The 13,345-nt window shown below is 43.5% G+C and overlaps 1 protein-coding gene and 1 long non-coding RNA gene across 2 annotated transcripts in view; one reads left to right on the forward strand and one right to left on the reverse strand.

Annotated features, from left to right (window-relative positions):
• LOC311104147 (protein shisa-8) overlaps positions 1–10,901 on the reverse strand; it is a gene marked incomplete at both ends in the record, with an annotated part of 87,048 nt that extends 76,147 nt beyond the window's left edge. Inside the window, one exon of the mRNA XM_084145836.1 lies at positions 10,360–10,901. Coding sequence (XP_084001962.1) covers positions 10,360–10,901 — 542 coding nt within the window. The remainder of the gene's footprint in view (positions 1–10,359) is intronic.
• LOC311104173 lies at positions 2,666–13,098 on the forward strand. Its single transcript, XR_014610142.1, has 5 exons — positions 2,666–2,801; positions 3,235–3,346; positions 3,435–3,678; positions 3,874–4,024; positions 12,606–13,098. It is a non-coding gene; the product is annotated as an uncharacterized lncRNA (long non-coding RNA).
• The last annotated feature ends 247 nt before the right edge of the window (positions 13,099–13,345 follow it).

Here is a 13,345-nt window from a genome sequence, read left to right on the forward strand (position 1 = left end):
TACAAGTTAGCAGTTGATGTTCTGTCACTGTGGCTTGGGCACTGTGTCAATCCACCCTGGTCTTGCCCATTACCCGGCCCAGTCGAGTGAAAACAGGACCCGGGCTGTACTGCATGTCCCAGCCTCCGGTATACACAATCATATGCGCTCACTACACACACAGACACAAACACTCACACACACATACACATACTCACACATAGCGGCAGTTTGTAGTCCTCGCTATTTGCAAAGCCTATACTGAATTATTACTGTAGTGTTATTATGCACACTTCCCATCACCTCAAACGCCTTGTCTCACAATGAAAAATACACTATTTAAGCGGTTAGTCTCTAGTTCTGTAAACATTTTACATTTACGTCATTTAGCAGACGCTCTTATCCAGAGCGACTTACAGTTAGTGATTACATTTTTTATACTGGCCCCCCGTGGGAATCAAACCCACAACCCTGGCGTTGCAAACGCCATGCTCTATCAACTGAGCTACATCCCTGCCGGCCATTCCCTCCCCTACCCTGGACGACGCTGGGCCAATTGTGCGCCGCCCATGAGTCTCCCGGTCGCGGCCGGCTGCGACAGAGCCTGGATTCGAACCAGGATCTCTAGTGGCACAGTTAGCACTGTGATGCAGTGCCTTAGACCACTGCGCCACTCAGGAGACAAAAAGCCTACTATCAAGAGTTATCTACTAACATTAAAATTAAAGTCAAAACCATGCTGTAGTACAGTTTTAGTAAACAACATGTATTGTATGTGTCTATCTATGCTGTGTGAGTTTGCCTTTAGGATAATGTGTGTGAGAGGTAGCTTTGGGATAATGCAGCAACAGTTGAGCTGCGGTCCTCAATATTCTGCAGCTCTCACTCACTCTCTCTCATTGTGCTGCTCTGCAATGGGGTGTGGTGTGGCCTTCTAAGTGATGTCACTCCCACAAAGCCTGGGATGTGTGTGTGTGTGTAACATAAAACATTCTGGGGGGGGGGGGGTTCTGTATAACATGTTGGTGTAGTAAAACTGGGAGCATTTAACGGTGTCTAGTAGTGGAGGCTGCTGAGGGGAGAACAGCTCATAATAATGGCTGGAACAGAGCAAATGGAATGGCATCAAACATGTGTTTGATGTATTTGATACATTTACATTTACATTTTAGTCATTTAGCAGACGCTCTTATCCAGAGCGACTTATTCCACCATTCCGCTCCAGTCATTACCATGAGCCTGTTCTTCTCAATTAAGGTGCCACCAAACTCCTGTGATCTCTATGTGTTCTAGGGCTTATTAGTGCTAGCAGACAGTGGATTATTTTGGGTTTAGTTTTATTAAACTATAACACATTTTGTTTGTATTGTATGTTCACAAGCGTGTGCGTGTGTGTGTATGTGTGGAAAAGACTGTAAATAATGCCGCGCACATAGCACATCTGAGCGTCCCTGCCTGCACTCACTACCTACACCCTGGAGGGGGTCCCAGTCCCATCGTGTCCAGGACACACCTAATGCAAAATCCACTTTGGAGCAGCAGCCTCTCCCATCTCTCCTGACTGCTTTATGGACCACTCCCCCTGACCTGATCTGGAGCGACAGACAGCGTACAGGGGGCCACCACTAAGGGGTGGGAGAGTAAAGGATAGAGACATTGGATGAAGGGAGGGAAATGACCGGACAATTCAAAGTGAGGAGTGATATACCAGAAAAGGGTAAAGGAAAAGCCTGGAGACCACCTGCTGTCAAAAGTGTTTTATCAGTGTGTGTGTGTGTGTGTGTGTGTGTGTGTGTGTGAGTGTGTGAGTGTGTGTGTGTGTGTGTGTGTGTGTGTGTGTGTGTGTGTGTGTGTGTGTGTGTGTGTGTGTGTGTGTGTGTGTGTGTGTGTGTGTGTGTGTGTGTCTGTGTGTGTGTACAGGCATATGAGTTTGTGTGCATACATCAGGGCTTGACACTTTTTTAGACTCTTGTCTTTCAGGCAAGTAGGACATACTTTTTATTTGTCCAAAAGCTCAAGTTAAAAAAAAGGTCTAACACCATTTTTACATAATTGAATGATGCATGGAACCACTTTACAAAATAAAATGCATTACTATCTTCTTTACTATAGAGAATCAGAGAAAAATTAAGGCTACACTGTCTATTGGCTTCTTTGCATATTCAAGCCTGTCTCAAAATACAACACTGCCTATTTAAGGCTCTCCTGGAGGATGGTTGGCCACCCTTGGTAGCCTATAAAATACTGCAACATTACAATTACAACCAGGGCTCAAATTTAAGGGCATCCTGTTGTCCCAGGGACTATACAAATATGTCTACGGTTCAAAACAGACTCTGGGACAGTTCTGGGATGACGTATCCTAAATTCATACAACCACCGCACATTAAGAAATGTAAAAAAAACAATAGAGCTGATACAACAGATCAGACCGTTTAGCTTAAAATGTTGATAAGGTTTAATTTCTTCATATTATAAGCTCAACAATGCCCACATGGCTGTAAGCTACGTGTGAACGTTCGAAAATGTAATTACAGAGCTGCCAACTCTCACGCTTTCGCCGTGTGACACACGTTTTTCCCTGTTTTCACACGCACTCACGTCACACATCCAATTTCTCACGCAAAAATAATCGGCCGAGACTCGTTCGTTCCTTTTTTCAAACTCCCCGACGGTAGACAGCGCTGATGAGCGCCACTGAACCATATGCGCTGCACCCCGAAGTTAGCGACAGAAGAAGAGATACCATTGCCGCGAAAGACAACAGGAGAAGAAACGGTCACTACCTCAAGAAGTCTGATAAGAAGCTGAGCTGAGACTAGGTATGTAACAATGAAATGTCGTCCAATTGAGTACTCACTCTCTTAAACTTTAAATCTTGAAAGAAATTATTTGTTTGTGCGTGTGAACAGGATTTAGTGTGGTGAATGTAAACTCAGCTGATTTCGAACAGGTCAGATGTATTCCAAAGAATTTAACATAAATACAGGAAATGTGTGCAATAGAAGTAGACTTGTGCAGACATTCACTGACCCCATGACAGAAGTGTACCTGCTGTTCTTCCAAGCCACCGTACCAACTTTCACTTCTTTCAACTTGCTGCTTCAGAGAGAGCAGTCATCAATCTTTTTGTTACATGATGAGTGAGGTGGGATTGGATTTTGCCGTTTTTTTCCATTCTGTGTTTCTTGCTGATATCTGCAGGGATCCTCTAAAACAGGTTTCACCTACTATTTTTGTAAATATCTGTTATAGATGGTGAAATTCGTACGCAAGCTATGTTCCAAGTTTATGGTTCCAGCAGCTCTGCAGTGCCATGAGGAGCCTTGTGAAATTGCCTTTAAAGAAAAGGCAAACCATTTACCAGGTTAGTATTTGACTATTATTATGATCAAACACTGTGATATGTGATATTTAGCCTTGTACCTTATACCGATATGCTGTATCTGTGACAGGAAGAAAGTTGAACATTGGGTTCACAACCAGGGCTAAACTTAACAGATTACTCGACGAGGGTGACATCACACCACAGCAGGTGGATTCATTCCATGAAGCTGTGTTGTGTTTCCTGACAAGTGCTGTGGACTATGCACTTAAGAAGCTGCCACTGGAAGAGCCACTGATCAAGCACGCACAATTTGTAGATGTACGGCAGAGGGCTGAAAATGACATCGAAGATGTCCTGTACTTTGTTGAAAGGTTCGTTTTTTTTCTCTAATTATTGTCTATCATCTTAGCTAAAATACCCTGTGTTTTATGATGAGGTGTGTTCACTCCTAAACTGCACATGAGATATTCTTATGTGGCTTCTCCTCAAAGATGTGTATGAACTGCTGCTTGTTGATGACTATATACCTAAAACGTAACAACTTGTAACTCTACTTTCATAAATAGGTTTCCCAATCTCCTCCCATACCATGGGCCAGAGGAGCATGACCTTCTGGGTGAGGAGTTTCTAAATGATCAGACCATGCCAATGATATCCCTGCAGGACGAAACTGAAATGGAAAGCTTCTGGGCTGAAATGGCAACCCGGAAGCATAAGGTAAACATTTTTCCAATCGCGTTCACGTTGTCATGCTGCGTCACCCGGTTGCTAAATTAATCGTCACGAAATCCCTTCTCAAAGTCAGTGTATATGTTGACGTGCCTATTTTCCTCGAAAGTATGTAATGTCACAATTCCAAAGCTATACGATATTTCAGATAGAAAGTTAATTATCTCACATCTCAGATAAGATTTGTAATGTTGTACCTCTTGTTGACGAAATTCGTGCTAATGTTGGGTTTTTGAGCTAGCGCCCAATACACTCCTTGAGGAGAGCACTCCTTTTTCCCAGAATGGCCCAGAATGCACCGTGTGGCCCATTGACGTTGCATGGGCAACGTTTCCCATCTCCTCAAAAGTATATCTTCCGTTGCGAATGTCAGACCACTCTGTGAGGTTGCAGGTTGAACATGGTGAGATTGTAGACTCCTAAATTGATAGTGCAGTTTGTTTAGGCGATTTTACAGCTACTTTACATGCTGATATTGTCTTTGGTATTATTGTGTGTAGCTACAGTTGCTAGCTAGCTACCTAGCTAGCCAGCCAGCCCATAGAGAAAGCATTGCATTTGGTAGTCTTGAGCTACAACAGATTTCCACAACGATTTTCCATGTTGCTACCAACCTTATTATAATGCCAAAATGAAACATTTGTTCACAAAAAAATATTGTTCTCACATATGAGTGTTATTTAACACTGTAAATTAAAGGAATGAGTGGTTTTGGGTGGATCTTTTCTTTAAGGGAAATGTCTATTTTCTGACAGAAGTTTGGTAAGAGTTAGATATGTGTATACTGGCTATCCTTAGGCACACATTTTGAAGGGAAATAAGTGGGCAGATTTTTTGTTGTTATCAATAAAAACATACACTTTTTAGAAAGGGGGCCTTTTGCCCCACTATCGAGGCAAAACGCCCCCTGAAAATTAGTGTGTTAAAATCCATTTCATACTTTTTATTTTGTAATTATTTTGTAATTGACTCTTAAAAGTTAAAGTCTAGGTATCTTATTTGAATGAAATGCATAAAATATCGGAACAAAATGACATTGCACATCTCACTATTAATATCCTCATTATTATGAGTTTTGATTTGATTATTTTTGCCCTTCCTGTCCAAATCATCCTAAAGTATCTCAAAATTGATTGTCGAACTCAAATAAGTAACTTATAGATGATTTGGACATGATTTGGAAAATGCTAGTATAGGTGCCATTGACTTGCATTGATTTCCCTGGGGTATCTTTTTCTAAATGACAAAATATTAGATCAATGTACCTCAATCGTTTTGTTGGAGTGAATTAAAAAGTTGAGATGAAACAGATTACACAGACTAGTGGCATCCACGGAAAGTGTTGAAAAAACATTCAGTTACAAAGTGGTGTGTCTGAGAAATACAGGAGGGGGGGGGGGGTTAACTCCAAGCCACCCTACTAATATGATTATGATTATGCTTTTGGACAATAAAATCACCTTGATTTGAAAACCAATAGAACATGAGAAAAATGCTGGTTTTAATGGCATATTAAGTGTTTATAAAATAATTCCTATGATGGCTAGGCAAGGCTACTTTGAAACAAGGTAAGGCATGCGTCATAAAATGACATAAAACGTCCAGGTTTTAAACAATTACATTTATGGTTAAATAGTAAAGAAATGCTGACGCCTCCGCTCAGAATCAAGGTGGGTGATGTGCGGTGCACAACAGGCATTGTACTTCACTCTCCGGTCTTGTGACCATTTGATCTGAACGAACCGTGCCTGTCAACAGAATCAAGCCTTTAGACGTTAATGTTAATTATTTGTTAAACATGACTGGTGTGTAGCCTATATTTTGATGTAATTAAAAGTCTCACTAAAGTTTGGCTACATTTTCTGGGGCCTCCATCATGTCAGCATCGGTTTGGACATTATGCTGTAGCCAATAGGCTATGAATATCACCTACACTTTGACATGTATGCTTTTTTATTTGTATATGAAAAATAGATTTTAATATTATTCCAATGTTGGCCTCTTATCGAATTCTGATCGGAGTAAATTATTGATATTTTTCGTTTTTTTTTTACTTGTCCATTCAGACAACTTACCTACACTGAGTATACAAAACATTAAGAACATCTGCTCTTTCCATGACATAGACTGACCAGGTGAATCTAGGTGTCAATTGTTAAATCCACTTCAATCAGTGTAGAGATGAAGGGGAGGAGACAGGTTAAAGAAGGATTTTTAAACCTTGAGACAATTGAGACATGGATTGAGTATGTGTTCCATTCAGAGGGTGAATGGGAAAGGCAAAAATATTTAAGTGCCTTTGAACGGGGTATGGTAGTAGGTTCCAGGCACACCGGTTTGTGTCAAGAACTGCAACGCTACTGGGTTTTTCACATTCAACAATTTCCCGTGTGTGTCAAGAATGATCCATTAGGTGTGGGCATGTGTGAGCAGGTGGGTCTCCACAGAGGGTAAATAGAAGTTGTGCATGACCGCTCCACGCTGGAACCAGTTTTCGCACTCCAGCCTTAAGTCATTCACCTGTTTGCGTCTCTGAGTAAGGTGTTCACACCAGAGCCATAATGGCTGTGCCTTTGCATGGATGGCAGTATATGTCCCCAGGAAACAATATTTCAACCCCTCACTGTCTATGTTGGTTTGCTGTTGCTCACTGAGTAGATCCACAAATCAGACGAGCTCCTGGCTGTCAGTGAATCACTGTCTAAGGGCTCTTATTTTCCAATAGAGCGTTATCGAACACCAAAGTACACTCAGTGCGCAGTGACTGACATGAAGTGACGGACAGTGGCCTCAGTCCCAAGGGACAACAAGGCCATCTGCAGACGATGCATGGCTCCATGCAAGCCCCCATGCATTATTAATGGGAGAAAGTTTCTTTCTTCGCTCAGCTACACTGAATATGGGGGCTCATAAGATAAATAATTTGGTCCGCCTCTGCAATGTGGGAGGGAGGTTATTTTGTTGTTCGAGAAATCATCAAAGTGTTTATTTTGGTTTTTGTATTAAGAGCATAGAGGAAAATAATAGGGCAGAATGTTGTTTTACATATGCAGCAGGGACCTCTGTGGAGAAAGAGGTGAAGATATTAATAATGTTAAATCCCCTGTTAAAGACTACACTGGAGGAATATACTTCACATCAGTTGTTGCCCTTTTAATTTGTGAAGGCATACATTTTCTCTGTTTTCAAATATTTGCATATTTCTTTCTGTCCTTCAAAGCTGGCATTGGTTTTGCCTGATGACTCATCCTGAATTTAATTCCACTGCTCTATCGATCACTACATACATTCAGTTTGAAACCTCCACCCTAAAGTAATTTGTGTGACTTCAAAATGAGGGGCGTTGTACAAAACAAATTAATCAGCGATTGGATCGTCTCTAACAAGTCTAACCAATCAGAGTATCAAAGTTGATAATGTCATCATGTAGGCCGGCTCTGGCCCAACCCATCGTTGTCTGGGACCAATCAAAGCGGTCAGAATGTGTTTGCATTCTAGAAATCGTCAGGGAGGGAGGCAAATCCAGACTCATTGTGGAGAAGAAACACCAGTTGGGCGGAACAATGTGGATGGGTAGCCAGGCAACCATTGGCTATGAATGAGCAAGAGCAGTGGTAGGAATTGTGAGAATAGTATGCTAAGTATTGGCTGTTTAGACTTCTGGTGGGTCAGGCTGATGCCGTGCCCTTGAGGATAGCACTTCAGTTGAATTGCTCAAGATGAATATCCAGCCGCATTAATGGAATAGCCTATGTGAAGGATTTAAACAGGTGAGCCACTCCCTGGTAAGTAAAAGCATCTTGTAAGCACACAGAACATGAAATTACATTTTGTAAAGCTTGAGACAGAGCTGAAATATTTCACCCATCAAACTATTAAATGTTTTGTCCTCGTCGTGGGACTAAGTCTGCTGTGCTGCACATACATGAGCAACCTGTTAGAAACGTGGACATCAGGAGCTAAAGGCATGGGCCACAAATCCCCTCCAGTTCCATATCTGAATCTGGAGGGAAACGCAAAGCACTCTCTCCCCGCTCGTCCACATCAGACTAAGCCATGCACAAGATTAGCTGAGTTGAAGTTGGCTTGGCACATTAGTAATTCTCTAAACGAGCCGGGCGAATCAGCGCATCAAAGGAGATGATGCATTTTTTATATCTCTGTGCAGCATTTTACGCAATGTGTGCTGGAGACTATGAGGCTCGCTGTGGCGTAGCAAACAAACACATGTACCCGCTGGGGAACAGTGGTACAGGGGAACAGTGGTACAGGGGAACAGTGGGACGGGGGAACAGTGGGACAGGGGAACAGTGGGACAGGGGAACAGTGGGACAGGGGAACAGTGGGACAGGGGAACAGTACAGTACAGTAACAGTTTGGATCTAGAGTGTTAATGACGAAATTGTAACTATTTTTGCACTATGGCCTATTTATTTATTGCCTTACCTCCATAACTTACTACATTCGCACACACTGTAAATATATTTTCTGTTGTATTTTTTTACTTTATGTTTTGTTTACCCCATATGTAACTCTGTGTTGTTGTTTTTATCGCACTGCTTTGCTTTACCTTGGCCAGGTCGCAGTTGTAAATGAGAACTTGTTCTCAACTGGCTTACCTGGTTAAATAAAGGTGAAATAAAAAATAAAATTAAACAGTGGTACAGGGGAACAGGGCGGCACGGAGGCCTGGGATGCGGTTCAAACGCGAGATGTTTGAATAAAATGGTGATAAAGCTGCTGACGGTATGATGGGATCTGTGTCTTGCAATCAAAGCAAGCAGTGGTGCAGTGACGGTAAACTCTCCCAAGCTGAGCAGTAGTAGACCTATAAAAACACTATCTCACACAAGTACATACTGTATACATCACACTTAAATTTTTTATCTTAGAAACACGTCCAACTTAGAAAGTATGAATGATCAATTTCACAGGTAGTTTACTACACATTCAACAATAGAATATCTGATAACAGAAAGCTGTTATTAAAATATGTGCTCATCTTAGTTAAACTTACATTCATGCTGTGCTATAGTATACAGCATTCAATAACATTCAGCTGTTGAAAGGCATTTTGAATGAATGAAATAAATTACTCCTTGAATGCACAACAAAACACCAGACATATTCTGTTACACTGTAAGAAAGCTTTACCGCAGGATGCACACACACACACACACACACACAAACACACACAGTGAGAAGCAAATTCCAGATACAGTACCCCTGTGATGAGCCACAGACAACTGTCTCCTTCCCTCTAATATATCAAAGATCTAAAGGCACTGTTTCATGTTCATGAAAACATTTGATTACTTTTCTCATACTAGTGATCATACCCTTTCTGATGTCAAATCATATCAATCTATTCTCTTCAATTTAGACTCACTAGATCCATTCAGGAAAAGCTAAAACACTTTGGAAAGTCATAGTTTATTAAAGTAGGTTATTGTTCAAGTAACGTAATTAAAACTATCCCCAGGCATCTACAATGTTTGTGTGCGTGTTTTAGCCGTCCACAACCTTGAAATTGGGGTCTCAGTGAATCAATGGGCCCAGTGACTGGGACAACTGGCTGACTGACCTGATTGGGTTTCTCCCTGCTGATCAATAGGATACCACCCTCTGCCCCTCTCTCTGTCGCCCTCCCCCCACTCCTCCCCCCACTCCCCGCCCGTTGTAGGATGGCAGGACGCCTTCATCGAGGCTCGTAAAAACAACCCTGCGCACTACGGTAAATCAGGGGAAATGATGGCCGCCCAGCCTCGCGCTCCAATGGATTGCCCTTCCATTCCCCCCGCCTTTGTCATTGGGTTCATCAATACAGCGGATGACTCGGGTATCGGAGGCTCCTGACTCTCTCTCTCTCGCCCCCTCAGCCCTGCAGCTTGTCTCCTCTGAGATAACAGAGCCTGCGAGGGTGTGGCTGGGCCCTCTGTTCTCTCAGTAATAATACTGGTGTGGTTGAAGTCCCCCTCCCCTCAATTGAGAGATCCGTTAATGACTTGTATTAACACCATCCCTGTGGTCTCATTCTTAACAACCAATAGGACAGCCAGTCACACCCAGCCCTCCCTTCACTTTCGCTGAACTAGAATTAGCCCTTGGCAGTGCGCCAGCCAGCACATGTCAATAGTCCACCCCAAAAAACCAGCTCCCATTCCCTCACAGTGTACTAGAAGCCATAGTCTGGGCTCTCCACAAATAGCTTTACGCAAACACTCCATGTTCACACCTATTATCGCTGTTAAGAGCACAACCTCATCCACCCTGCCCCCCAGCCACCCCGTCCCATTGGCCCATGACCCCTGCTACTCTCTTACCTAGAGTTGGTCATGTCTGTCTGGCCGCCTCTGCTCTTCTCCAGACCCAGCTTGGTGAAGATGCCCACCAGCACCATGATGGCCACCACGCCACAGATGATGTAGACGATCATGTGGGTGCGGTCTCGGTCGGGCTCCTCCTGCACCTCAGTGACGGGGGCCGCCGGCTTGCCGGTGTTGGCCCAGACGGGCGTGTCGTAGTTGGAGCAGGACTCCTGCTCCAGGCTGTGCACCTTGAACTGGCAGCAGAAGCGGTAAAAGCAGGAGCCGCAGCAGAACAGGTAGACGCCCGCGTTGCAGTTGAACGGCGGGTCCCACTGGCCCATGACGTCGTAGTAGCCCCGGCAGCGGCTGCCTATCATTGGGATGGTCTGGTCCTCCGCCACCGGAGTGGCCAGCGTAGCCTCCGGAGAATCAGAGGGGGATGCCGTCTGGTTGGTGGCCTGGGCATCGGCCCCAGCCTGCCTAGAGTTCTGGCCCAGTGAAGTGAAGCCCAGCAGAAAGCTGAAGGCGAGGCAGATAAGCACAGAATGGGCAGCCATGTTGGATACCCGTGGATGCTGCTTCTGTTCAGTTGCTGAAGTGTCTCAAAGCTGGTGCAGACCAATAAACACCAACTTCAGAAATGCAGGCTTCTTACTGGTCCCAAAAAACTGACATGGAAAAATAGCCTTTTAGGTATTTCACACACTAGAGATTTGAAAAGGAGTTGAGAGCTTATGGATTAGCCTATATTCACAGCAACTGCCTGAAAGAATAAGAGCTTTCAATTACCTTGCTAAGAGTTATTACGGCACACAGTTACAGGAGGCTCAGTGTGAAGTAATAAATGACCATGAAGAAGGGGGATGAGCAAGTAAGTGAAACAAATCAACCTCGAATCTCAACCTGCTCCTCACGAATGAGTCCCCAGTGATTCAGTCCCAGACTCAGACACACAGTCCTGGCAGCGTTGCGAAAATACTGCCCTTTTCTGCCAAATGTTAACAGCAGATGTGATCCAAAATCCAGAAATCTGGAGCACCTCCAGTTTAGGAGGTGTCACCCAGAAATGAACTGGCCCGTGGCATTTAAAAAAAATCTTCCCCCCAATAGAGAAGGTGTAATCCGTAAACCAGAGAGATTTGGAATCCCAACAGTGCCAGTGGAAAAGCAGATTCCTCACGGATCCAAGCTCCTTTCTGTAAACGTCTTCATTTAGGAGAGGGACACACAGATTTTGATAATTGCCCTGCCAAGCATTAATCAATGCTGAAGTGGGGGAAACTGCAAAGCACTGGAACTTCTAGATAATCCACTTGTCATAATCTATAAATATGGGAGTTGTTGATATTCCCCACTCAGATTATCTTGCCTCTAGCAACTGCCTGGTCTTCAACTGAATGTTCATTTGATTCTTTCTTATTTTTGTTATAGCCATTTTGAATCCCTTTGCTCAGTGGAACATGCTGCTCTCATTCCTTCCCTTTCCAGACGTGCAATTCCAGTTAGATGCTATTCTACAATTGGTCTTCAATATTATATTATGCCAGAAAAAAAGTATGTTGGTTTTTGTTTCCACCCCCTCTAGCAAAAGCACAGCCTGCAGTTCTTCAATATTGTCCTATGAGATCTAAACTAAAATCCCATGATGATTTAGTCCAGATTAAAAAGCAGTCCTCAGCACCTGAGGCAGGCAGCCTTTCTCACACACTCACACACACCCTCTCACAGACACACACACACACTCAAATCCATAGGCGACAGTGCTCCGTCAGTGTCAGTTTGGCTTAATGGATTTTGAGGGGTGGGGGTCCAGTCACTTTCTGTTGTTGTGGGTTTCTCTTGGTGCTGTCAGATCGGCTCCACACCACACCTGAGAGGGATTCTGAAAAGATGGGGTCACCAATACAGCTCTGCTGCTTGACAACTAGAACCCCACAAGTGCTACCAAGCAGGGGATTGGGGAATGAGAAGGGCAGCGTGCTGAAAAATCCCCCCAGCCTGTGGAGTCTAGTCCAGTCCTCCCTAGTCTAAATTTATGAGAAGCTCACTTTTGAGCGAACATGCGGTGTAATTACATTTCTGAGTAGAGTGTCGCACTTCTTTACTGTAGTCAATCGTTAGTTGCTTTATTTGTTTTGGTCCCTTGTTTTCCTTGTCTTCATTTATTTACCAAGACTCCATATCCCTCTCTGCTGCCTTTTTTGTTTGTTTTTCTTGCTCTGATTTCCTCTCTCTTCCTCACTTACCTCTCTCTCTTTCAGACACAACTAAAGAGCAGGTTTTCTGCTGCGTTACTGCTGTGAATACGGGAAGGTATTACTGAGCCTGTGGAATGCGGTCCATGCATTCAACACACCCAAGCCTCAACTCCCTAACCTGTTCCAAGGGCTAAATAACTGGAGAGGCGGCAACAAAAGGCAATGCAAAATCCTGTTTTCAAGAAGCCTCCAAAAATGGGACTGCAGCAAAGCTGTTTGTGGTCTTTTATCATGTTCATTTGCATCATTGCATTGTTTTTTCCATTGAGACAAAAAAGCCAAAGCATTAATATGCAACAGTTTTACCAAATGCTGCACATTAAAACAGTCTTCCAATTGTTATGTAAGGGACCTCAACACAGTCCTTCCCCAAAAGCAGCTTGTGTGAAAACAGGCATAATTTGATATATATGTATAGGAGTTGTATATATATATCACATGTATGTGTTTTCTCTATTTCTTTGCTTATGGAATTCTCCAACAGAAATTGGATGAAACAGGATAACCAACAGCAGTAGGATGCGATTTTTTATTCCATCCCCTCTTTGTTTTTCTTCAGAAGTGTATTCCTCTGTTTTCCTTGTCCCTCGCTCAGAGCTTCTTTATCCCGTCTTCCGTTGATGTTGCACTACCGTGCGCTGGCAGGACTAAATGCTCACACGCTCTCTCCCTCGCTCGCTCGCTCTCTCTCTCTCTCTCTCTCTCGCTATCTCTCACTCACTCTCGTGAGCGAATGAGCACAC

Source organism: Coregonus lavaretus (assembly GCF_964263955.1).
Source record: "Coregonus lavaretus genome assembly, chromosome: 28".
Lineage (NCBI taxonomy): Eukaryota > Metazoa > Chordata > Actinopteri > Salmoniformes > Salmonidae > Coregonus > Coregonus lavaretus.